A 26,394-nucleotide genomic window follows, 5' to 3' on the forward strand; every position below is an offset into this window, starting at 1 on the left:
GTCATCTACAGCAGGCCACTTAGGAATCTCTTCATATCTTTTATTAACTTTTGTCTGGGTCAGGACCTTGAGCTGGTCCCAGGTTTGACTTAACCATCCTTTTGAGCATTTTGATTTGGAGGTATTTTCATGAAATTCCATTCAACATCTTTGCTCAAACAAACTCCAGTTCCAAAGTTTTCATGGAACATCCGTTCTTACTTGAGGAGGACATTGTATTTGGTATGTTACACATCTTGTTTCATTGAACTGTTTGGAACTCTTGGTCTGTGAGTGTGTAAGATGTGCGAGGAGTTGGATACAAAAGTTGCATGTGTTGCAATTCTAAAGAAGCCTCAGTTGTAATGATGTGATCATTTCACACGGCATGGCTTGGAATATAGGACACTTGTTAGTGACCTGAAATATTAGCATTTTGAAATCCCAAACTTCTGACTCTAGGTATTCCTAAAGATGACACTCTCATCCTGTATCGGAATCTAGCAGAATCCTCATGGACTTCTAGCTCGTTTTGTCTTCTTTATGCTCGTCTGTATCTCTTATTTATTTTCTACTGTTTTGATTTTCATGTTCTCTCTGTTTATGTGGAATGTTTATTGGCTTAACTTACAGTCCAGGTTCAAGTTTTTTTTTCTTTTGAAGGTGCAGGTACTTTAATTAAAACTGGTAGAAAAAAGCAGTCCTCCTTCTGAAGCTTTGAGTGTATATGTTTTAATTTCGTCTTTTGTGGTTTTCGTCTTCTGGTGCCAGTTTTATTGAATGATAGGCTATGTTATAATCCTGTAAAGTCAGTTAAGTGCTACAATTACATTAACAAACTTATTACTTAGAAGTCTGATGTTAATAGCACCCTTTTCTTGAATTTGGACTTGTATTTACGAAGTTACACATACTCCTACACAATACAATAATCAAATCATTGCACTTAAAATTGAACATGAAAACCACATACAGCAGAGACGTAAGATATTTGCCGAATCATAATCGCATTTGAATGATAGACGGTCCAACAAGTGGACACCACAATGTTCCGCCTAACAATAGATGCATAGCTGTTTCTTTATGGCTAGTCTTCACCTGAACTAAATGCATTCTTTCGTGGAGATGTCTTTCTTACAAACCTTTATCATTCTCCTACTAGGTTGATGCAGGAGGGCCTCGAAGGAGACGTCATCAGGGCCCAGGAGCTGCCACGACTCCTAGCAACCATCAGCAAAAGTGTGACGGGGCACTTGTTGTCCTGGGACTTTGTGAAGGATAACTGGGATGCCCTCACAGAGAAGTAAGTGGAGAAATGGTTAGCAAGAGGAAACGGGCATGAAACAGACCGAATGACCGAGCACACCACGGCTTTTGAAATACAAAGAAACAAAACACACAGATGCACTCCATACCGCAACCTCTTGCAACCGAACCCCAATGCACCTTCCCCAAGAAGGCAAATCAATTGTCTGATGATGCCTCATACAAAAAAAAGTAACCAGGGGTGGTTCCTCCGTGAGGGCATTTGGGCATCGCCCCCCTCATTATTTTGCCCCAGGCAGCTGTAAGCAGCGCTGTGTGAAAACTAAAAATATGTGTAATAAATATTATTAATGGCTTCAATAAGTGTAGTGTTTACTTACACTTATCACTCAGTCCGCCGACGGCAGTCAGCACACAGTCTCAGCAGCGGGTCGATCACGTGGGTGTGACGCACATCATTACATCTGCTTGGCCTTCCCGGCTTAGGTAGGTGGGGCTAGGAGCAGTCAGTTAGTGAGTGCAGTGAAAACAACTGCACATCTTGGTTGGTCGGTTCCTTTCACTGACCAGCCCGAAATGCACAGTTTTTAGCTCGCTCGCCTCTAGAAAGGAGCCGCAGGGAGGGGTGTCGAAGCCGCATCCCCCGGTCTCCTGATGAGCAGCGAGTTGTCATGCCTTGGCCAATTCAGGCGCTGCTTTGCAGCACCTGAATTGGCTGCTTTAGCATCTCTAGGCAGAGAACGCAGAGCCAGAGGGAATGGGCATGTTCACAGTACTCGGACCATATTCACCAATCGCTGCACGGCTTTATTCTGAAACCATGCAGTGAGTGGTCAATCTGCCCTAGCTCTCAGCCTCTCTCTTCCCCGCGTGCGTAGGAACACGCCATTACACACGACAACAGGGTGTGTGGAGAGAGAGCGAGCCGAAAGGAGAGTTCCCGACCTGAGCTCGCCGTCGTGGTGGCCCCTTCCCTGAGCCGATGCCAGGCCTCGCACACAACTCAATTAAGTTGGAGTTGGCTTGGTGTTGGTGTCCTGAAAGATTCGGATCAGGATTGAGACTAGTGACATCACGTGAGTAGATGTCGCGTCATGTTGGGTCGCTACGGTGCTCTCCATTTTTTACCCTCCGTGTTTAATAGAACAAAACCTCAACTCTGCAATAGTACCAGTCTCAATCTCTTTGAAGTTACATCAAAGGCAGTGACGGGTTGTGTGTAGTACAACTCGTCACTGCCTTTAATATAACTTCAAAGAGACTTGTTTTTCTTGGAGTGCTTTACATGAGCACCAGTTACCAGGACATATTATATGTCCTGGTAACTGGTGCTTATGTAAAGCGCTCTCTTGGAGATGTTGAGCCGACATGAGGCTCGAACCTGCTTTCTCAGCTCTAAAGTCGGTAACTCTAGCCGTACGACACCACCTCGCCCACAAGAACGGAAGCATTTGCAATATTATATTCAAAAAGTCATAGTAGTTCCTCACTGATCTTATGCAATTTATAGCCATTTACAAAGCCAGAAGTCCTGGTGTATGTAGGTGTAATGTTGCTTGTTGTGTTATATATCAGGACGAATGGACAGAAGCAGCAAAATACCAGTGGGGCACACACTATGCTAAGCACAGATTTTTAACTTAACTGTCTTAAGCCACGCCCTTAATTACAGCAGCCATGCCCCTATGAGAGACCCACAGTTTTTTCATCCCAGTTAAATCCCTGTGCGTCACTGAAAGAAAATGAAAGTGGGCACTCTCCAGGAGGCAGAGAAAGAAACCAAGAAGGTGCCCAAGAGGTTGAATGCTTATGCAGGCGCCAGTGCAGTAGTCCGGCAGTCCAGTCCCCATGATGCGGCCAATCCTCAGATCTTGTAGATACCACATCCGGATTGAAGAACGCATTTGTTAACCTGACACAGGGGACTGGGAATGTTTTTGAGGTGTGCGATTCACAGCAGCATAGTTTCACAACTCAAGCATCCGCTTTAGACGGGAATGGTGTTCTCAAAGTGAGAACAATTAAGCTTGGCTTTTGATGCAATTCAAAAGACTCCTTCCAGAAGTGAGCTCTGCACCATCATCATGTATCCATTTGTCATCTCATTCTCACAGGCACCTATGAGGGAGGATCTCAACAAACATTTACAATTGTCACCAATTTTGTTGCAATTAATAAAATGGATGAAAAGTTCTCACAGCTATATTTACAAAGCAATTACATTTTCAAATAAAAACCCTAATTTGTCAACATGTAAGTATCGGGGACAGAAAACCAGGATAGCAATATGGCAGAGTAAAATGAGAACATTTTGGGTTTGTGTTCAGATATGCTGATTTTGTATACAAAAAGTGAACAATACGTTAATCCTGACATTTCTTCTTGAATGGTTTTAGTTTGACCTGCACGCTGCTAGTTTATGACCAGCTTAGTTGTTTGATAAATAAAAAAAATCTGTGAGGTACTCAGCATTGTTATCTTGAAGTCTATCATGAAGCTCTGTGGTTATACTGAATAAGCAGCTTCCAATGTTATTATATGATATCTCTTTATTAATATAACTTCACTTTCACAATTGCTTTATTAACCTTCATACCTTTTCAAATTTCCTTGAAAATGCACCGTTTGCCCACTCTTTTTCCAAAATGTTCTCAGGGGGAGAATTCCCCCCTTCCCCCAATCACCCCCCTAGGTCATTCGGACTTACTGGCTACACTTGCTTGCCATAGTGCACTCCAACACAAATTTTATGCCTCACCGCTTTCAAATTTCACCAGCCGCCACTGAAAGTAACATTACATACATCTCAGAAATGTACTAGGTGGTTCCGCTGTTTTCAGCAAAAATCTGTTTTGTGTACAAGTGATGTTGGGCCCTTAAATATTTCTGTGAAAAAGCGAGGGGAGTGCCGAAGATTTCCACTTGAAGTTGCAGCATTTTTCTAGAGGACCAGTTCAAATGTTATTTATTGTTGTGTTTTCCTGCTTCCTTTGCAGATGAAAACCTTACATTTGAAAATAGTGCTTACAGGCAGCATTCATTTTCTTAACCATGCTCTTGTTTTCATCATGCAGAAGTTTCAAAGTCAAGTGTTCAACCAGAGTTCTTTGCCTCTAATAAATCACTGTGACAATGTCTTACCATATTCTGGTGTCAAAATCTAAAGTGGTGGATTCTGAATACAACTGAAGTTACAGGGCCTCGTATTTTTATTTCTTAATCATTTGCTTATACAGCAATTCCACTGCACTCTTCATTTTAGCAAATATATTTCTACAAATGTTGCAGCTATTCCGTAATTTTCTAAAAATAATAATGTTAAAAAAGGACCGTAACAGCACCGTATTTTAAATCGTGCATAATTGATACGTTTAACCAACTTTACTGAATTGTTCTGTTTTTCTTTTTAGATTCCAACCCGGGTCCTTCAGTATCCAGAGTATTGTTACCCGGACTACCGCTCAGTTCTCAACAGCAGCCCACCTCCAAGAGGTGAGTGGATGATTGTTTTTTTTTCATTTGTATGTTTTATTTTTGTAAATTATTTACAGTCCTCGACCTAACTGGAAGTAAAGTAGTCAGTTGCTAACAATACCACTTTAGCGACTTTATTTCACAACTTTTCAACGTTAGAACATCATGCCAATTAAATAACTTGAGCCACAATGATAAGAGCAGAATACACGAGATCCAGTATGTTATTCACTGGAACTCTAAGAGCTTAAAGCGGCGGCAGAACGAGTGACAAGGGAACTTACTAGATCAAGGAGACTGCAGATAATGAAACAACCGGCATCCTGCATCAGCACCACCCGCCTTGAGGAAGCAATAGTACCCACTGTATCAGACCTATAAACGGTGAGTGTCCGCTTCATTGAGGAGCGACTGAAGCACAACAAAACATGAACTTAGAGATAGTCCAAAGAGAACACTCATCTCACCCCTCAATCATCTAAGCTTCTCATAAAGCTTCTCACCACTTTACTACGGTATCGGTCAACGGCATTGCCTCCAACACGTACCCAATTACAGTCGGGGTTCCTCAGGGCTCCATCCTTAGCCCCATGTTATTCAATGTCTACTTAACTCCTTTAGCTGACATTATTAGGACTTACGGATTTGAAACAATTTCTTATGCCGATGACACTCAGCTGCTTGTCACCTGTAAGTCAGACCAAGCTGATGTGCAAGTCCGTTTTAAAAGCTGTATGATCCGGATTAATGATTGGATGAACCTGAACAAGCTTCAACTAAATGGCGGTAAGACGAAGGTCATCTTATTCGGAAAAGCAGAACAGTTTTGGTCCAGCGACTGGTGGCCTAAAGAGTTGGGTATCTGCCCCCAGCCTAAGCAAGCAGTGCGTAATCTGGACATTACGATCGACAATTCTTTGTCCCTGAAGACCCATATAAATCAAGTGCTTGGGACCTGTTTTAGGATTATGTGTATGCTACGGAAGATCTTTAAGTGGCTACCTTTGGAAGCTAGGAAACCTTTGGTTCCGGGTCTTATAATAAGCCGTCTAGACTATGGCAACGCCCTGTTCACTGGGCTCAATCAAGATTTGCTTTGTAAGCTCCAGATTCTTCAAAATACGGCCGCCAGACTGGTTCTTAATCTTCCCCCTCGGTCTCCCCCTGCCCCTACTCTTAAAATCTTGCATTGGCTCTCGGTCCGCCAAAGAGGGCGTTTTAAAATCCTTAGTCTCACCCACAAGATAATGCACGGAGCAGGTCCATTGTATCTTGCTAAAAAACTTCAATGGTATGTTCCTGGACGCTCTCTTCGGTCTAGCTCTAGATTTTTTCTTGTTCAGCCTTGTATCCGGACATAACGTAACGGCGGCCGCTCTTTCTCATATCTTGCCCCGCTACTTTGGAACAACCTTCCTCTGAAACTAACGTCTATAACCAACCACTTACTTTTCCGTAGAAAACTTAAAACTTGGCTTTTTGCCCATCAATTTCAGGTTTGAGCATTTGAGTCACTGTACTTTCCTTTTGTCTTTGGTTGCAAAGCGCCCTGAGACCGTCTGGTGAAATGCGCGCTCTACAAAAACTTTTGACATTGACAAAAGATATTGCTTCATATGGCTGAGTAAACACTTGTCTCTTCCATTGGTGGAGCACTCGCAGTTGGATTTGGAGCCCCACAGAAGCCTGAAAGCCCCTGACTTCCAACAAGTCTTTCTTCCATGCTAAGATCTCCTAACCCAACTCTGGAAAAAGGAGCAGACAAAGGACCCTCCACTTAGAACTCTTTTTTTGTACACTGCTTGCAATAGGTTATCTTGTTGGTCATCGGATTTAAGTACAATCATGACCTTTCCACCTCCTGTCTCTCCTTCTAGTCACTCAGGCCCACTTTTCATCACTCACATCTATTCAAACTCCTGCCAGCAAACCATGCCCAAGCAAGAGAACGCTGCAGCACTGGTTTTGCTGCAGCTACTCCTCTACATTCATTCTCCTGTACTGCTCTCTGCCTTGGAAGTATGGTACCATCTGGGGCTGTGAAGATCTTCAGTCCCCGACGGGGAACAACCTTTACAACGCAACTATTACAACGCACTACACTTACAACGCATTTTTTACAACGCAACATCCACTACAACGCATTCCATTACATCGCATGACACTACAACGCATTTTTAAAAACTACCTTTACAACGCATTCCATTACATCCCATACTACCTTTACAACGCATACCATTACAACGCATAATATTACATTAAAACCCCTACACTATCCAACACTTACCCTACTGTTGCACCCCCTGGAGTTAGAATAGTAATTTTTACCCCTATACTATCCAACACTTACCCTACTGTTGCACCCCCTGGAGTTAGAATAGTAATTTTTACCCCTATACTATCCAACACTTACCCTACTGTTGCACCCCCTGGAGTTAGAATAGTAATTTTTACCCCTATACTATCCAACACTTACCCTACTGTTGCACCCCCTGGAGTTAGAATAGTAATTTTTACCCCTATACTATCCAACACTTACCCTACTGTTGCATCCCCTGGAGTTAGAATAGTAATTTGTACCCCTATACTATCCAATACTTACCTTAAATGCAATTTAATATTATGCGTTGTAATGGTATGCGTTGTAAAGGTAGTATGCGATGTAATGGAATGCGTTGTAAAGGTAGTTTTTAAAAATGCGTTGTAGTGTCATGCGTTGTAATGGAATGCGTTGTAGTGGATTTTGCGTTGTAAAAAATGCGTTGTAAGTGCATGCGTTGTAAAAGTGTGCGTTGTAACGACATACATCCGTCCCCGACTGAGCACCAGCAGCTCGCCTCAAAACGTTCATCGCCAGGCACAAACAACTCCTTCAGGCAGAAGGAGAATTGGAGAATCTGTTTCATGTGAGCATGAGAGGTCTGTACTGTGCACCCCACTGGTTCTAGAGATGCTGCATGCTTGGACTCCCCTACCCTTGTCTCAGCAGCCCAGACAGCTAACCGAGTCAGAGAACCTGGGACCGTTATGGGAGTGCTAGGTTTTTATGAACATCTTGACTCACTGCTGGCCACACCCATAATAGATGCATTTCATGCAACTTCAGTATTAGACCCTGTGCTGTGAGCTTGCTTCTAGATCCTGTGAGGCTCAGGAGACCCACACCTGGATAAGAACCTTTGACTTTGATGTTAGCGGATAGCTCAGGTCTTCACGGACTTGGTCAGCCAGAGGTATGGTTGACCCCCTTCGGTCGCCACAATGCCACCAACGCTATGAAGCGCCTAAGCACATAGTGCCTTTCAGAAAAATCCCCTACCAGAAGAAAAAGCCAACTTGGCAAAAACATCCAGATGGTGATAAGCTGGAGCAAGAAACCGGGATGCAGGAGGAGGCAGAGGCAGAGACAGGAACAGGACAGGAACAAAGGTGGCACTGCTATCCTGGAAAGGACTCCGGAAACGGCTAGGAAGCAAAGAACTTTTAATAGGACTGACGAAATGTTGCGATGCACAGGCAAGGCAGTTCTGACATCCTTATATACAAAAATCCCAGGAAATGACATCAGAAAAAGAGGAAGTCATGATAGATTGGGAAAATACTATTGAGTGACTATGAATGTCTGCCATATTGAATTGGGCAAGTATCCATCCCTCATTAGGGATTGTGGGCGGAAAAATCACTGGGAAAAGGGAGGTATGCAAGGTACCGTCTAGCAGCAAGCCCGTAGGGTCAGAGTGAAGGCGCTGAGGACAACATCGGCAGGCCAGCCACCATGAGGTAAATAAACATGAGGAGCGTAGCATTACAGGGCAGAGCCTAATGCACTGTGTCCGCAGGAGATTTGCTGTGCCTGAGCCCTTATCGGGTACCGGTGCCAGGCACCAATTAGGCGCCACTGAACCTGCCTTCTTCTGCATTTTATTCCTCTGCTCGAACTCTATATAAAGTTCACATTGGATTTTGAAGTTCAGATGTGTCCAGATGTTGTCTGTAAAATACTGAGAAAAACAAAGTGTTGGGTATAATTCTTGAATTCGTTGCTTGGGCACATCCAAGTCCATTGTGCTTTTTTTGCCCCTATACAACAACAGACCAGAATCGGCCATGTGCAAAGGAGGCTTGGTCCTGCTCAAGTAGGATTAATCCATCTCAAACTGCCAGGCCAGGGCCCCTATGAACCAGAACTCAAGCATGTCCAGACTGATTTCGGCCTAGTCTGGTACCATCAGTGAAATATAGTTTGAGTCCAATGGCACAGGGAGGATGGGACCCACATCTGGCGGCATCTCTCTAAGGGAAAAAACAATATGGGTGGAATGCTTTAAAATAATCTCTACTTTTAGCAATGACTCAGGCTATATCCGAGTCCGTTTTTTAGGTCTCGCCTGACCCAGCGCATGCGCTGGTCTGGCAAGACTTATTGAGAGGGCTCCAAAAAGTGCTACCAGGCCAGCCTAGAGCTACAGTGCATGTGCACGGGCGCGCGCGCCGCGCTTGACCGCGATTACTTTCACTTTCGCGGCCGCTTGTTTTTTCTTCTTACAGTACATTACAGGATTGCCAATGCTTGTTTAAATGATGGGTGAATTGGTCTTTCAAGCCATTAATACGGCCGCACTTTTTTTTTTAAACAGCACTTTTGACTTTAGTTGTGTAAAATGTTCGTCATACATACATAGTTTTTCTTAGGATTCAACACCACAGCAGTTGAATTCTGGGCTAACCAAATACAAACGCAAGCTTTCAATCTTTGTTGCTTTCGCGGCTGTGTCGGACGCACGCACGAACACACGCGCGATCGCTTTTACTTTCCAATGCTTGTTCCCTTTGTTTCATGCCTTAACGACCGCACACACGCACGAGTCGGCCGCACGCGCGCACACACACACACACACGCGCGATCGCTTTTACTTTCCAATGCTTGTTTTCTATGTGTGCACATGCCGTTTCCCTTGCTCCCCACCCCACCCTGCTCATTGAAGCTCCCTAGCACTATTCAGTATAGACACTTTTAAAAACCCCAGCTTTAGCTCATCTCCAGCTTGCCCCTTTGTTGCTTCATCTCACTCCCCTCCCTCTTATCTGTTACGTCCCCATCACCAACCAGTCCATGTCGGCCGTTTGAAAAGGGCAGCGTGTACTAGTGTCATAGCCACTTTGCTAAAATTTCAACAGCATGTAAAAATCAAAACTCCGAAAGCTGGTGTACGGAAGAGAAGGCACATACCAGTTCTTTTTAATGCCTCAAGCACCCAAGAAACCCCTTTGTGGCAGAGCAGTGTTTGTATGGATACTAGATCAACCTCCACCTTCTTCGGTGACTGGCTGTGTGTGTCTCCCTTTTGACCTAAAGCAGCGCCTCCTCCAGGACACCAGTGTTTACGCTTCCTCTATCCTTGCTTGACACAAACAGACCGAAGCAGCAGCACATTGAAAGGAAGATGAGCTATGAGCGAGGAGCATGGCTTTTTGTTTAGAGAAACGCAGCCTTGAAAATGCAGAGAGCCGGAAGATAACTGATGAGCCATGAAGCTGCCTCTCTACGCCAATTAGTGCCCACAAATAGCCAGAAATCTGTAAGAAGTTGTGATGTCACTGCTAGTTTTAGGAAGGGAATCCCTGACAAGTACGTATCAGACTAAATACTTGCATGGACATTTTGTGGGGTTGAAAAGAAAGCCTGTGTATGTTTTTTAAAAACCTTTTGGATACGCACTGTTGTCTCTGTCTGCTTCCTACCTCACAGAGAGCGCTGGTGCCTAGTCTTAGATTAATCACCTGTTTTCCACTGCCCAACTCTAGTTTCACACATAAATATCGGGTACCAGTAAGGCGGCGGTACACCTATTGCACTCACCCAGCAGGGGTTTACTGTGGTGCCGGTATCCGTACTTTACATTCCAGAGACAATAACACATCCTAAACTTGCTCTCTCTTCGTATAAATCGAACAGGTTAGGTTGGGTTCTTTGTAGGTTCTTTTTACTGTGATGTTATCCTTCTATCACTGTTTGTTCATCTTACTCTTCTCCTTATTTCGCCATTTTCTGTCTTTCTCTCTAATGCTCAGGGTCAAAGTCTGATGATTAAACATATGCCCCAGTCCCCAACACGGGTGCAGGTGCCCTACGCTAGCAGTCAAGGCTTAAATGAAGGCCTGTAGAGTATAAAGCTAGGGCTGTGTGTCCCTTACGTCGATTGCAGCTCCTGACCTGGCCTCAAATGTCTACCTCTCCGCTTAGGCGGTCCTTCCTGTGAAAGTGCATAAAACCAAATGTGACCACGATTTGAGTACATTTCTGAGTCATATTCTTTTTCCAATTAGTGTGGTCTTTCTTTGCTCAGTCGTATTTTACCCTATGTGAACCTTCCTGCACTTAAATTAAATGACCAGGCACGATTGGGTAGATTGTTTTGTTGCACAGCTTCACCTGCATTTTCACCTTTGGTGATTTTTCAGCCTGTCCCCAAAACAGTCCATTAAAGGCCCGCTGTAGGGCACTCTTCCCGCTGCAATACTACAACGGCCTTGCTGATTCGTCCAGCAGGGTGCTTTTAATCAATTGTGCATTGTCAGATACTATTAACATCCTCTCCGCCGCTCCAGACAGCTAGACCAAACACTGCGAGATTCTCTTCCCAGCCACACTTTATACGCATTCAGGGTACGTCTGCAACTTGAGACCGCATCACCCCTTCGAGATAAAGCGCCAACCGGTCGCCTCACGCGTACAGATGCTCAGGCGCGGTCGTTTCATGAACCTCAGATCGGGATTAATAAAGGCAAAGGCTACTGCCCCTTTAGGAATTCTGTCCTGCATTGAGAGACCAGAATTTCTGGGGTCCGCACTTGTGCTTTATTTGAAAAAATATAAATGCCAGCAGGTGCTTAGTCGGGTCTCTATCGGCTCTCCATTTTTGCCCTTACCCTCAGGGGGGAAAAAAACATAACTCTGCAGCAGTATCATCCCCAGTCAGTGTTAGAAGTGGGCGGGAACGGAAGGGCACGGTGTGCCCCTACTTTTAAAAATTATTTCAGTCCGTTCCCCTACTTCTTTGTTTTAAAAAGGCATCCCGGGACTGCAGGAATAGCCCTACTTTTAAAATTGCAACTTTATCTTTCAGCCTGTGTGGTGCACATCGAGGAAGACCTCTGCAGTGCCCACGACCTCCTCCCCCTTCCCCTCTGTGTCTAGGGGCCTGCAAAACAACACCGAAAGGACCATCCGTCTTAGGTTAGCACGAAAACTGCTACCTCTGATGGCCCTGCTGCTGCCTTGATTCACACCTCATTTAGTGGGGCTACTACTTGACTGCACCCACTGTGACCAATACAATGGTCACGTCAGGATACTTTGGTGTCCCCGCCCTTGACCTCCTCTGCCCTTTATTTTCGGGCTCACGCAGACTGACGGTCGCCACCAGGAAAAAACAAGCATTTGCAATGCAACAGGTCTCGCATTTATACGAGTTTTAGCTATTGGCATTGTAAATGAAAATGCCTTTTATTTATGTTTGTTTGTGAAACATAAATAAAAAGCATTGTCATTTACAATGCCAATAGCTTAAACTCAGGTAAATGCGAGACCTATTGCATTGCAAATGCTTGTTTTTTTTGCCTGCCATGCCACATCAGGTTTTTTGTCCATATTGTTTCCACATTTCGTTCACTGTGGGGTTCTAGAAGTCATGACACTTCAGTAGTTCCTCATTTTACCTAACTGTATCATGCTGCCACACTTGCGTGATATAGATGCTTTGTTAGGGCTAAATATTTCATTGGTATGTATGTGCAACATAGTTTCTGCTGGGACTTCTGGTGTTTCTGGAATGACATTTTCAAGAGCAGCGATCCTCTTTTGGTTTACAGCAGTGCATCCTCAGTAAAGAAAAACTAGTAGCATACAGACACAGAAAAATGTCAGCTTTGTAATCAGGAATTAAACAAGTAAACTAGCTAAAGACAGGATCTCCTCAATGAAAAAAAAAGTACAAGCCATCATTCTGAAAAGATCAGGAAGTCTGCAGGCACAGGAATGACTAGGCGTCAAGGATTACTTCACCAAGCACAGGGAACACGTTTCTTTTAAAGTTGCAAGAGCAGTGTAAACACGGGGTGGTTTATTGGTTCCTTGCTCTGTGCCACATTCATGCCATAGTGTTCCACGAAGACACTGTCATGTTCTTATTGGCAAACTGGTGCTTTGGCTGTAGTAGCCGGTTGTGTACACATTGATTAGAGATGCGCAAATTCAGATTGTCCATGGTAATAGGAGTAGTTCCACTTTTCCATTCTATCCTCGCAGGTGCAATTCAGAGCACTGATATTCTCATTCGAATTAAGCGGATATCTCTCAAGATCCATCAAAGGGTGAGGTTGCAGGAACACTCTCCACCCATCGATTTTACGGATGCATTTCCCTTACTATGCTGCTGTGCCTCTTCCTTGACATGGATCAGCGTGAAATAAAGCTTGAAATAGCATTGATTCAGTAGGGTCTAAACTGATTATATAAATATTTACAATGTCACCTTATTTTATTTTTAATTCCACTGCCAACCTACCACCGATACCCTTAAGTACCCATCCTAATGTACCCATTTCTTTTCCCTCCTATAATGTCCTTAGAGACATCCAATGCCTAACTATTGTTAAAAAAAAAAGATACTTATTGAAATCAATAAATATACAAGCATTGAAAATGCAATAGGTCTCGCCTTTGATTAACCCGTTCCGTGCTCATGACGGAACCACTCCGTCATGAGCCACGGGCGCCGTGTGCTCATGATGGAGTGGTTCCGTCATGCTGCGGCCGTTGGCGGCCGCTCCGCCCATGCGGCGCTAATTCCCCGCCTGTGCGGGCGATTAGCGCCGTGGGCGGAGTCATGACGGAACCACTCCGTCATGAGCACAGCTCGCCCGTGACTCATGACGGAGTGGTTCCGTCATGAGCACGGTGCCGCCGCTGTGCCCCCAAACCCCCTCCAGCGCCGCGGTGGGCTTCCTGCCGCGGCGAAGGGGTTAAGAGAAAGCTATGTGCTTTGCTAATGGTATTATATAGCAAAGCAAATGGCTTTAACTTAATGAAAGGCGTGTCCTATTGCATTTTTAATGCTTGTTTCCGGGGGATGCTCTCTTACTTTCCTGGTCTACGACACACTACACTGAAACGCAGGCATTCAAATGTGATCGGTTTTCATGGTTCAGCTTAGACCCAATTTGCAGGAGTCTGACAAAAAGAACACCAACTATGCTTTTCATGCAGCTAAAAATAGACAGCGCTCCTTGTTCGCAGGGCACTTGTTCCTATGGCAGAAGCAATTAATTGCCTTTATTATACGTAATCTCACATAGGAAAATGGATGTGGGAACAAGGTATGTGTGTGTGTTGTCATTGTGCAGTGAAGCACGTCTTGCCATCCCTATGCACCAATGCTGTATAAATCGAAGGTGACCAGATTATTTTCATAAAGGCCCCCCCCCCCCCCAACTCAGCGTACCATTTGTTGAGTAAGACAAATAGGAAACATTTATTTGTTTCAGTCTACAAAGCGGTATATACTGTAGACTCTCTGCAGCTGGCTGACACTGCAGCAGTGCTCAGTCTGCTGGCTGACACTGCAGCAGCGGTCAGTCTGCTGGCTGACACTGCAGCAGCGCTCAGTCTGCTGGCTGACACTGCAGCAGCGCTCAGTCTGCTGGCTGACACTGCAGCAGCGCTCAGTCTGCTGGCTGACACTGCAGCAGCGCTCAGTCTGCTGGCTGACACTGCAGCAGCGCTCAGTCTGCTGGCTGACACTGCAGCAGCGCTCAGTCTGCTGGCTGACACTGCAGCAGCGCTCAGTCTGCTGGCTGACACTGCAGCAGCGCTCAGTCTGCTGGCTGACACTGCAGCAGCGCTCAGTCTGCTGGCTGACACTGCAGCAGCGCTCAGTCTGCTGGCTGACACTGCAGCAGCGGTCAGTCTGCTGGCTGACACTGCAGCAGCGGTCAGTCTGCTGGCTGACACTGCAGCAGCGGTCAGTCTGCTGGCTGACACTGCAGCAGCGCTCAGTCTGCTGGCTGACACTGCAGCAGCGCTCAGTCTGCTGGCTGACACTGCAGCAGCGCTCAGTCTGCTGGCTGACACTGCAGCAGCGCTCAGTCTGCTGGCTGACACTGCAGCAGCGCTCAGTCTGCTTTGTAGGTCACAGATAGCTTTAGCCGCAGCAGTTGTAGTGGAAGGCAGCTGCAGCAGGTTTCCCCTGATCTATATTCATCATCCCGCGAGCCCCCTTTCTAGTGCATCCAAACTCACCCCACTGCGCAGTAACCCTGTGAGAGGTCAAATGGCCACGAGGCAGTGTTAGAAGCTCTGGACGAGCTCCATGCAAACGGCAAAAAAAAAGCATGGAAAAAAAGAAATGCTGCAAAAAAGCAAGGTGTGTGCTTGAGAGAAGAAAAGGATGTGAAATTAATATTCAAACAGGCAGGGTCTCTCCATGTTATTAATCATGCTACTTCTTCGTTGGGAGCGGGGGGCCGAGTTGCTATTTTTATTGCATCGCTGAACAAAACAAATGCGCACCCCCATAATAGAAGATACAGCTCACAATGCTGGTCTGCAACAGTTGCCAGCCCGAGCCAGGCATCCCGCATCCAGCATGCCGTAATTCTTCATCCCCAGGCGACCACAAGGTTCTTGCCCCTTCCTCCAGCAATGGCCACTTCTCTTCCAAGCATACGCTGTGGCATTGACAAAAACCTTAAAAATGCGTGAGCTAACGCAGTTTGGACTCAAATCTGAAAAGGTGTTAAGTGTTAACAAGGAGCGACGGGTGGGTGGCGGTGGGGGTACGACAGAGAGCGGGTGGGGGTGGGTAAGGGGTCGACACAGATGTGCATCGGCGGCGCCGCCTGGGGTAAAATCTGAAAAGGTGCTAAGTGTTAACAAATAGTGACGGGTGGGTGGCGGTGGGGGTACGACATAGAGCAGTTGGGGGTGGGTAGGGAGTCAACACAGACGTGATTAAAGTGGTTACCGACTTAAACAAGTGCGACCCAGGCGGCCCTCGCTCACAATGACCAGCTAATGAAGGAGACCGTGTAACGCCGCAAGTAAGCGATCCAATCCCGGTGGGCGGGGCCAAAAGTGGACAGGGCGGTAACAAGGAGGGACTAATAAGCCTCCTTTTGAATCGTGAGCCAGCATTTTGCATGGAGGATAACGCCAGCGAATTAAAAAGATGGGCGGGGTTTCGAGTCCGCCTCCGAAAGCTTTGTAATCCGTATTGATTCCAAGAAGCCCTTGCATGGCCATGACCATGACACTCCAGACAAAGACAGTCCCAGGTAAATCTGTGTTAGTGTTCCTGCAACAGGAACCGTCCAGCCTGACCTGCTAGTCCAGGTAAGACAAGCAATCAAACTCAGCTCTCGGTCTTTGTGTGCTCCGCGTGCCCTTGCAGCGTGACCCCTACCTCTGCCTCACAGACATATAGTCACCTTACAGGGTTTAAAAATGCAGCGGCACACTGGCTAGAGCGTTGTGAGTATGACAAATGTGCAGCCGCGTGCTCACGAATTGTCTCGCTTGTCTCGAGTATGCACAAATAGGGAGTGTGCTTTGAATGACAACAGGATGGAAATGCAGGGCCTGCATTAACCATAAAGCAATGGGGGAATGAATAAAGGCGATGCTTAGTTTCCGCCACTGGTTGCAGTAGGCGTGCTCCCTCACTCGTTTTTGGGGTCCGGAACTTAATTTTCATCTTCAGACTTTGACCCTGAGCACGAGAGAGAAATGTACCAAGAGGCGGAAGAGAAATATGGGAAAAGAGCAACACAGTGAGAAAACGGGGTGATCAGAAATCTGCAAGGATAAGATAAGCAGGCCGAAGTGTAGGGGGTGGAAGACAGAAGGGCTAGAAATCACAGTGAGGCAGCCGTGGTATTTGGCAAATGTTGGGGTCCCTGCACTTCTGATTTTACAGACCAGGCTCTGCCTCACGGACGCCGCAGCTGCCCCGCCCGACTGATGGCACACAAGTGTGTACATCACACGCTGATGTGTGTGCGAAAGACTAAAACTCGGGGTGTCATGTTCAACTTCCAGCTCGAACCAGCCCTACAAGGCACCCTGGATGAGAGTCCGCCCAGCAGCGGGTTAGAAAAGATTAGAAGCAAAGCATCCTCATGACAGCTTTTCTGTGTTCATTAGAAGTAGCGCGAAAAATCCCCCAAATCCAGGGCTGGTTAGGTCTCGGCTAGCGAAGGCTGCGCTTGCGCAGTCTCGCTCCCGAGACATAATGACTTGGAGAAGAGGGGCTTGAACCCGCCCCTCTTCTCCCCTGTTCTCCATTGGCTGGCCTCTTGAATGCTGGCCAGCCATTGGAGAAGAGGTCAGTCACTCCGAACAGGCCCCGTCCTTTTCGGATTCGGGGGCGTGTTTTTTCCAACTTTTCTAATTATCTCCTCCAGCCAATGGCAAGAGGAGAACACGCCCCCGAATCCGAAACCGCCGCTGCCTTTCTCCAAGGCATTTCTGCTTCGCCTCGGAGAAAGGCAGTGGTGTGCTTAGGCAGTGGTGTGCTTGTTAATGATTGTTTGCGGTAACCAGCAGCAATTTAGCTAAAGAGATCCACGATGCGCGCGGTGCCATAGAGGGTCACGGGTGAAGCAGGAATGTGCCTGCCCGCAAAAAGCCCGGCCGCTGCCCCCGCCTCCCTCCTGGCCGCTGCCCACGCCTTAGTGTGTCTGGTCTCCGAGCCCTGCTCAGCCGCAGCCCCGGGAGGACCGCCGTAGAACTGCCGAGCCGATGCTTGGAGTCCGGATGGCCGGAGCTGTGTGCGGCGCGATGCTGACGCTGTTGTTGCTGCTCGCCTGCGCCGCCAAGGCCCGGGCTCTGGAGGTAAGACGCCGCCGCGTGCTGTGCTCTCTGCTGTCCGTGGGAGGATCGCCCCCTTCCCGACTGGTACACTGAGCGAGTGGCCCCGATGTGGACGAGGCTGTAGCCGGTCCGTCTGGAATCTCACTGTACACGGGCTGGTGCCATCATGTGCCCAAGCAGGATACATTGCTCCATGGTGCTGTGCTCTCGATGGCTATACGATCTCATCTGTGTGTTCTCCCACTGTTCGCTGGGTGCCTCCACCCTGTGTTCTGACCTAGGTTGCCCGGCCGTGTATTATTCTGTGTGCAAGAGATCGTCGCTGTGATGTATACAACGAGCATGTTACAGTGGCGGATAGCTGTGTGTGCGCGCCCCCGCCGTGCTTTGCCAGCCGGATGTGGGTTCGTGCACATGTACCTGTGAGTCTCCCGTCCTTGTGTTATGTACCCCTCCTGCCCTAGGATACGTTATCTCCGTGGTGTATATTCAGCTGTGGTTTTGTCGGCTTGCCATTTACCATCATAGCGTAGCAATGAAAGCCATGAGCCCTGGTGCAAGCAAGGACAATTGTCCATTGACTGCTGCCAGGTTAGTAAAATGCATAAATTATCAAGGTTTTTTGGGCCCTTTAGAAGCCTGGGGTCAGGTGCCAGTGCACCTGCTGCACCAATTGTAGCTACGCCCCTGTAACCCCACGCCATTTAATACCGCCAGCTTAGCATATGCTTCCCCCCGCTGTGTGCCACCATGATACTACCGCCCTTGATATAGCGCACCCTTCTTGCTCCAGTGCAGTCCCTGTGCCTCCTACAGGCCCAACCTGGTGTGCAACATGTATATGTGTACCCCCTTCGTAATGGAGCTTCATACCCCAATACATTCACCCGTAGTACAGGTTGCTTGATATGTGCACCCACCTAGGTGGTACATCTCCCAGCTAAGTAGCACACTTTATGTAGTGTCCTCTCTTCCTTTTTACTTCGCGTTGTGTGCCCTCCTACATTCCTGGGGCTGTTGTGCTGATTTACACCCGTGCGCCCTTTCTTGTTATCATTTGTATATTTCCACGTCGGGCTATGAGGGGGCCTCTCATACTCTGTGCCTTGGGTGATGCTATTGTGAATTCAGAGCATAAGTGGGGGTGCCTGACTGCCTGTTGATGCCTTCTACTGCTCCCACTCGTGACCATGGACTGAGCCACCCATGTACACCAGTGGAGGAGCTCAGTTTGTGCTTACTGTCTTCTCTTCCTGACAGTAGGTATTAAGTGGTTGCTCCTCGTAGGTGAGTGTGTAGCCTGTGTTTTCCCCCCTCGCAGCTTGTTTCCGGTGGAGCCCGGTTTCTTGCAAGGCATTGTTCGACTTGTAACAAATCCCTGGGAGGCGACGTAGGACAAGCCCGTCCCTTCCATTGTAGTGCCTTTCTTCGGCGGTGTGAGGCTCGGTGCACACGTCGCCTTGACTCCTGGAAAGGTAGCACATAGGGTTAATGTGCCTGCAGCAAAGAACATGTACCATGCAGATCACAAAGTGCACATAATGTAAATAGGTCAGTGGGCTACTGCATGTGTGTGTGTGTAGGTGGCTCTGTAAGTGGCTCTATTTGTGTGTGGGTTGCTCTGAGTGGCTCTGTGTGTGGGTGTGGCTCTGTGTGGGTGCAAATGCAATAGGTCTCGTATTTGAGAGTGATTAAGCTATTGACTTTGTAAATAACAATGCCGTTTCTTTAAATGTTTTTAAAAACATAAACAAAAATGTCATGAGCAATGCCAATAGCTCAAACTTTAACAATGCCGAGACCATTGCATTGTAAATGCTTGTTTTTAAAAGACACTGTATCACTCTTCTTTATACTGCCCCTAAACCCCATCAAACTTCTCCCAGAAAGGGCAAGTTAAGTGCTCACAGCGCTATTCTGGCACAGTGAGGAGTGCTGTTAATCTCATAGTGAGGAGTGATCTTAATCTGATACCTCCAACACTAGAAATCGTTGTTTTCTGTAAGAAGCACGAGAAGTGTTCAGTGCCGGTGCACTCTGGGCCATTTCATAAAGAGTGTACATTTGGTTGTGTGAGATAACGAGGCGCCGGGCTGGAACGCCTCCAATGAAAGGAACAGGCCCAGAACATTACCGGGTCAGGGTCACGGAACCTCCAATCCCAGCCTCCGGCAGAAGAGCGAGGGCCACACAGAGTATACCGGCATGGTGCAGCTTTATCGACCTCGGGTCAAAGAACCTCTGAGTAGGCCCTACAGGGGTAGGCAGTAGTAGTACCCGCCACACTCGAACAGGTATCGGCGGCAAGCTCTTAAGCACACAGTCAGCCTGCCGGCTGAAAAGTAAAGGGCGATGCACTTTACACCATAAAAACTTGCATCAACAATGGAATCTAGTCACATGGGCATTCTAGCTGATTTATAAACATGTACACTTGCACACATCAAATGAGGTTACACGCAAAAAGTGCACACCATTCTATGCACGAACATGACAGAAAGCTCGTAAAACAACTTGTTTTGTTAATAGTACATTAAGACTCCATAATTTGCGCATGGACTATAGAAGTGTGCACATTATATTTTCCCAGTAATTTTCAACAATTGAATTTAAAGATGTCTCGAATATATTTTACACACAAAATGGTTCAAGTGACAGTGCAAATAATCACAACTTCCTGAAATCTCAAGGTTACACTTCATAGAACAACACACAACGAGGCTTACCATTCAAGAACTATACACAAAATAACGAGCTTTGCAAGCCCTATATATACTCGAAATGCTGAAGCGCACTATTCATTTTAGCGTTGACTGTAGCCACTACATTGATAGTTGACTAGGGTATACTTCACACGTAACATATTATGAAACATGGTTCATAAAATCCTGAATTACGGACATGAAATCGTGCAGTTTATGGTTGATTTTCCGAGGCCTGCCGGTATACTTTCTTGGTAAAATGAGGAGTACATAGAGATTATACGGTGTGACGTATGTACAAGGTACACAAACCTGTGAGGCTCGTAACCAAACCCTTATTTATTCTTCACGTTCAGTGATACCACCGCCCCTCCCTGGTGCCCTCCCCGTGCCCATGAGACCGTTTGGGGGCACAGAAGTTTGCCATGAGTGGGCTCGACGAGGGTAGGTGAAGTATGGGGCGACCAGGTCCCCCAACCCCGGGACAGAAGTAGAACCCCTTCAGACCACAGTAACATAAACAAGCATTGGCATAGCCAATAGGTCTCGCCTTTGGTACCTTATAAGTGTTTAACTATGCAACAGTTGCATAACTAAATACTTATAAGGTCCCAAAAGCGAGACCTATTGGCTATGCCAATGCTTGTTTTTTGGTAGGCACGAAGAGCCACCCTCCCCCGTGTAATGCCAGCTGCTGCAACAGGGGGAGGGACGGACTCTGAGGAGAGAGAGCAGAGGAGGAAAGAGCAACATAGAACCAGTCTGCCAAGTAGGTGCGAACGTTAAAGTGAAAGTAATCATTTTGCGGGCGCTTTGATGTTCGCAGTGGCCGCGCGGCTCACTGAGAACATCAAAGCGCCCGCGAAATGTACACGCAGGCTGCCAAATGGTGCGCGCGCCCGGCGCACATGCACTGTAGTTGGGGGCCTGAAAAGCACTCGTTTGCACTTCCAAATCCCCGTTTTCTATAGCTCTCACCAGAGCAGCGCTAAAGCGCTGGCTCAGGCGAGACCTAACTAGGCGAAGGGGGTGCAGGCTATCCTGATACCTCAAGACCCGAGCAGTTCTTCACACCTCAAGACCCGAGCAGTTCTTCACACAGACATCAAAAACATCTTAGTACAAATTCCGAATTGTTTATTTCTGTGCTCAGTTTTTCCATTCACAGGACGGCAGAAGGGTGGGGGCGGGAACAGCCATTGACTTCACATAGCCAGGCCCTGCAGCCCCAGACAGGAGGGCAGGCCTCAGTTATCAGCCTAGGGATCGGTGCTCTGAGGAGGGGGCAGCGCCCTGCCCCCCCCCCCCCATACCCGTGTAATGAGGTTTGGGGATGCAGAAGGACATTACAGTCAGGGTTGTGCCTTGCCGGTGGCAGGATCTGTACCCTACTTCAGATGGAGGGGTGGAGGGGATAGGACCCATCTTATCTCTTTATCCTCTGTTTATACTGGGCTCTTTATTGCGCCTTCTGGTTCTCGGGGTCACCCTGTAGTTAACATACATGTGAAAGTTGTCACAATAAACCATTAACAGCATTCCAGTTCGTAGGACATTACCGCAAAGGACAGAAAAGAACCTACTTTGTTTTACAAGATTTGGCAAGCAAGACACCAAAACTACCTGTAGACAGAGTGAAGAAAGTCTAGCATAATTTTCCAGGCTGAAGAATCCAACAGAAGAAATAGCTACAGAAAAAACACAACTACAGGAAGGAAAGAAAGAAATCGGGGACAAAAAACTTCAAAGATTATAATTGCATGTGATATAAAATAGGGGAACTGACAGCATTGTGACTCATCTTTCTCAGATCCCCACTCCCTTACATAGGAGTAGAACAGGAAATAAGTAAACAGGAAAATGGTCAAACACAATCTTGGACAGGGAAGCTGTGGTAGCAGAGACTGAGAATAGGGTCATCTTGGTTAAGAATGAATAAAACCCTACCAACACACACCGTCACAGGAAAATGGCATTGCCAGTGAATGGCAGGCAAAAGAAGAGAGAGACTGAATGTCTGTCGTCCTGCTCTTAATCCACCCGACATCTCAAATTCTCCATACAACCATACACCTTCCTCGAAGTTATCGAGACATCCTGCTACCCGTGCGAAACAGCCTTCCACCAGGAAATACATGAGAATGCCGACAACACCCTACGGTCCTGGACGAAGCAGAGTGGTAGTCCCTCCTGCTCACCTCTGCGGAACCAAGACCTGCGCTTCGGTGAGTTCGGTCTGTATATGTAACAACATGCTGAGTATCAGGCCTCCCTCCACCAAACACCCTTAAAGAGAAACCTCCGACTTGCCTTTGACGTGCCTGCCTTGAGTTGTAGAATTAATGCCAAGCCCAACTCAAGGCATCACTCCTTTAATACACTCTCTTGAAGATATCCCTCATACCTGGTCGGACAACAACCTCATCATACTCAATCTCGCTATTGATCAATAGACTGTACACCGGAAATGTTCTCCTAAATTTATCCTCTCTGGCATAAAATCGGTATTCATCATTTAAGTTGAGTTTTTTCATCCCCGCCTCAATTACATAGCCCTCCTTTATGCCATACAGGATGTATAAAATTGACTTTATTTATTACTGATGATCTCACCTCTTCCCATCTATGCCCTTTAAAAACCTTTAGGTACCCCAAACATCTTGCTTGGTGTGCAAATAATATTTTTTTTAAACAAGACCTGGAGTTGGATAATAATGGCATATTGACTATACTAAAAAATGAAAACACTTTATAAGCCTAAACTTTTACTTTATACGTAAAACATCCAAGAAATCATTAATCATCATCAAACCTTAATGCAGGCAATAAAAAAATATTAACTTCCTCAATAAACTGCCTACTACTCTTGCTCCTCTTTCCCAAATTCAGGCCTACTTTTGGTAACTCACTACTTTATTGAAAAGATGAGCCGTTTTCCCAATCAGTTAATGACACACTCCAATTGTTTATCAGTTTTGTTACATTTAACATAGTGCCTGAATCTACTCTCTCTCTCTCTCCTTCACTCCCCATCATCAACAATTCAACTATACCCAATGTGATGCTTTCCTCAATTTATCAAAACATGTAAGTCTGTATGTATCCCCGTCAGATCTGGGACCTATCAACATTCGTAAAGATATTTCTCAGCTTACCTCGGTTATACATAAAATTATATTCTGCGCATGTGTTGCTGGAGATAACGCATGCTCTGCATACTCCTGCAATTTAGTGTTGGGCTCAGATGTGTTCTTGTTTTTTTTCCTTCCACAAAGTCTTTCAAGTCACAAGGTATATGGTGACACTTCACTTAGTTGACAATGCACTTGGACACTGACTTCATGTTGGATTGTTTTTTCTCACGATCTGGTTCGAACTGTACTGTACTGTACTGGTGCTCAGAGTTCAACATGTTCCTTGCGCCCTACCTCGGGCTCAACCAGTCCGTTTCACTCAGATACTCGGGGGTGTGGAAGAGCTATTGTCCACGTTGTTCTGTGACATTTCCTGGCGGCAAGCATGATTGACTCCTAACAGCCAAGGCTTTCGGTCTGATTCGGTCCCGGTTAAATATCCTCCCCCACCCATCATTTAACTTCTTTGAAGAAAATGCACACAGGAGGATGAAACTAACGTCCTTCCAAAACTGTCCCCAGTGACACAGAAAGTTCCTGTGGACCGGCCAACATGAGATGTATAACCTCTTCCCCAACCACGACAAAACCGTGTAGGAAAAACATTCTCCAGTGCCACAATCCACTGTGCCCTAGATGGTGTGGAGGCCACTTCTTGAGTCAACACCAGCCTCTTCATTAGATGCCATGTGCGGCACCGCATCTCCTGCTTTACACCCGAAGACCAACCGTTTCTGCTCTACCTACCCTCCAATTGAAAACATCCCTTTGATCTTCAGAGTGACCAGATGCTAGAATAGATTAAGAACACGGACACTGCCAAATCTGTAGGCACCCTTTAGACCTCATTCCCTAGAGGCTCCTTTCAGAGGCACCAGTACAGGGCTTGTTCCAAGCCCATGCTTCCGGACCCTACCCCTTCTTATCAGAAGCATCAGCAGTCCTACCACCAACTGATATAGAGAGAAGTAGGCTTGCCTGCAGAGACAATAACAGGCGCAAGGGAGGTTCCGGCAAATGGGCCTTCACCTCTAAACACAAACTCCCTCCCACCTCTCTCCCGACCCCACAACGTCTGTCAGGGGTAGACTGCAGGATTTCCTTCCTTGGAAGCAAATCACATTGAACAAGTTGGTCTATGCTACTGCTTCGTGCCTAGAACTTCTCACACCACCTCCAAACATCCCACCGCAACCATAACCTCAGCAGATCTCAACTTTGTGGACGAGATGGTCGAACCGCTCCTTCAGAAAGGCACCCCAGAACACCACCACAACAGTGGGGCAAAGAGGTTTACTTCCTAATCGTAAGATTGAATGCTCCCTTAGGCCTATCCTGGATATCAGCTCCCTGAACTGGTACATCTTCTCTGAACATATGGTATCCCAGCAGGATTTAATTTCTCTGCTTCAACAAGACAACTACATAGAGAAGTTGGCCTCAGAGACCTACTTTCACACCATCATTCAGCCCACCCACCCACCCACAATACTTACCTAAGTGGCCATCATTATGTATTCAGAGTACTTCTTTTCAGCGTCGGCACTGTCCCAATGGTCTTCAAGTGCCTAGCATTAGCCACTACCCACTTGAAGAGGGGAGGCATCTACATCTTCTCCTACATAAACGATTGGCTGATCAAAAGTGCAGGCAAGGGCCAGTGCCTAGCACATTCCCATGCTACTATTTCACTCCTCTACAGACTCCGGTTAACCATAAATACCACCAAATCACACCTACAACTTCTGCAGATCCAGCCCTTCCTGGGGGCTGTTCTGAACTCCCTCACTAGCAACGCCTATGCCTGCCTACAAAGTATATTGGCTTTTCAGCAGCTCGTGCCTGTCTTTCAACCCAATAGTCACCTCACGGTCAGAATTTTCATGCATCTGCTAAGCATAATGTCCTCATGCATCGCCAAAGTAACCTAGGCCTAGCTTCACGTTCGCCTTCTACAACAGTGCCTTTTATGTCAGTGGTCACAGGTGGAGTGTCAAATGGAGGATCTAGTATTGGGAATTACCAGCACACATTGCTTTCTGCGGTGGAGGAACAGCAGCAATCTGTTGCAGGGCAGGCCTTATCTAGACCCCATTCCGCAAGTCGCCATTACCACAAACGCTTCTCAAGCCAGTTTGTGGGCACACATCAATTATCTCAAACTTCTAGCCATACACCTCGCCTTCAAAGCTTTCCTTCTGCTCATTCATGGCAAAGTAGTCCTCATCAGGACTGACAAACTAACCGCTATGCATTACCAGCAGAACAGGGCAGCACTGGGAGCTAGCACCGCCTGGAGATGGCCGCAAGTTGAGTGTTTTTCCCGCCACGCCTGTAAGCCCTATCCTACAATTATCCTGGTCACTTGACCCCTAAAATCGCCCAACTTCACCAACTTACTGCCCCGAGAGGAGACGCCTACCTGCGGTCCTGTTCATGGCCGGTGATGATCGGCCCTCGCGGAGAACGTCCGTGGCAGGATCGGTGCTGCACTGAGGCCTGAGCGGTGGGGAGGTGCCTCGGCGGTGACGTCTACTTGAGCGCCAGGGGCTGGCGCCTGGAACTGCTGGGCCTGCTCCTTCTGCAGTGTGGCCGGAGTGGGTCGCGCCTGCACAGCCCACCTCTGCCCGAACTGCTGCCTGCCGAGGTCGACACCTGGGGATCGGCCCTCACGAAGAAAAAACACAGCGAGGTCTGTATCGCACGGAGGCCTGCGCGGAGAGGGGGGAATCTCGGTGACGTCTGCCCGAGCGCCGGGGCCGGCGACTGGAACTGCCGGGCCTGCTCCTCCTGCGGTGCGGCCGGCGCAGGTCGCACCCTGCGCCTACACAACCTGCCTCTGCCTGGACTGCTGCCTGCAGGGGCCGACGCCTGGAGACCGGCCCTCGTGGTGAGTGATCTGGGCGAAGCCCGTGCCACGCTGAGACCAGCGCGGTGGGGGTGGTGCCTCTACTCAGGGGCCGAGGCC

The 26,394-nt window shown here is 47.2% G+C and overlaps 1 protein-coding gene across 1 annotated transcript in view; it reads left to right on the plus strand.

Annotated features, from left to right (window-relative positions):
- LNPEP (leucyl and cystinyl aminopeptidase) overlaps nucleotides 1-26,394 on the plus strand; it is a 393,213-nt gene that overhangs the window by 345,667 nt on the left and 21,152 nt on the right. The window contains exons 16-17 of the mRNA XM_085632534.1: nucleotides 1,142-1,282; nucleotides 4,656-4,737. Of these exons, the coding sequence (XP_085488660.1) occupies nucleotides 1,142-1,282; nucleotides 4,656-4,737 (223 nt within the window). The remainder of the gene's footprint in view (nucleotides 1-1,141; nucleotides 1,283-4,655; nucleotides 4,738-26,394) is intronic.

This window comes from Triturus cristatus, chromosome 2_1, assembly GCF_964204655.1.
Source record: "Triturus cristatus chromosome 2_1, aTriCri1.1, whole genome shotgun sequence".
Classification (NCBI taxonomy): Eukaryota; Metazoa; Chordata; class Amphibia; order Caudata; family Salamandridae; genus Triturus; species Triturus cristatus.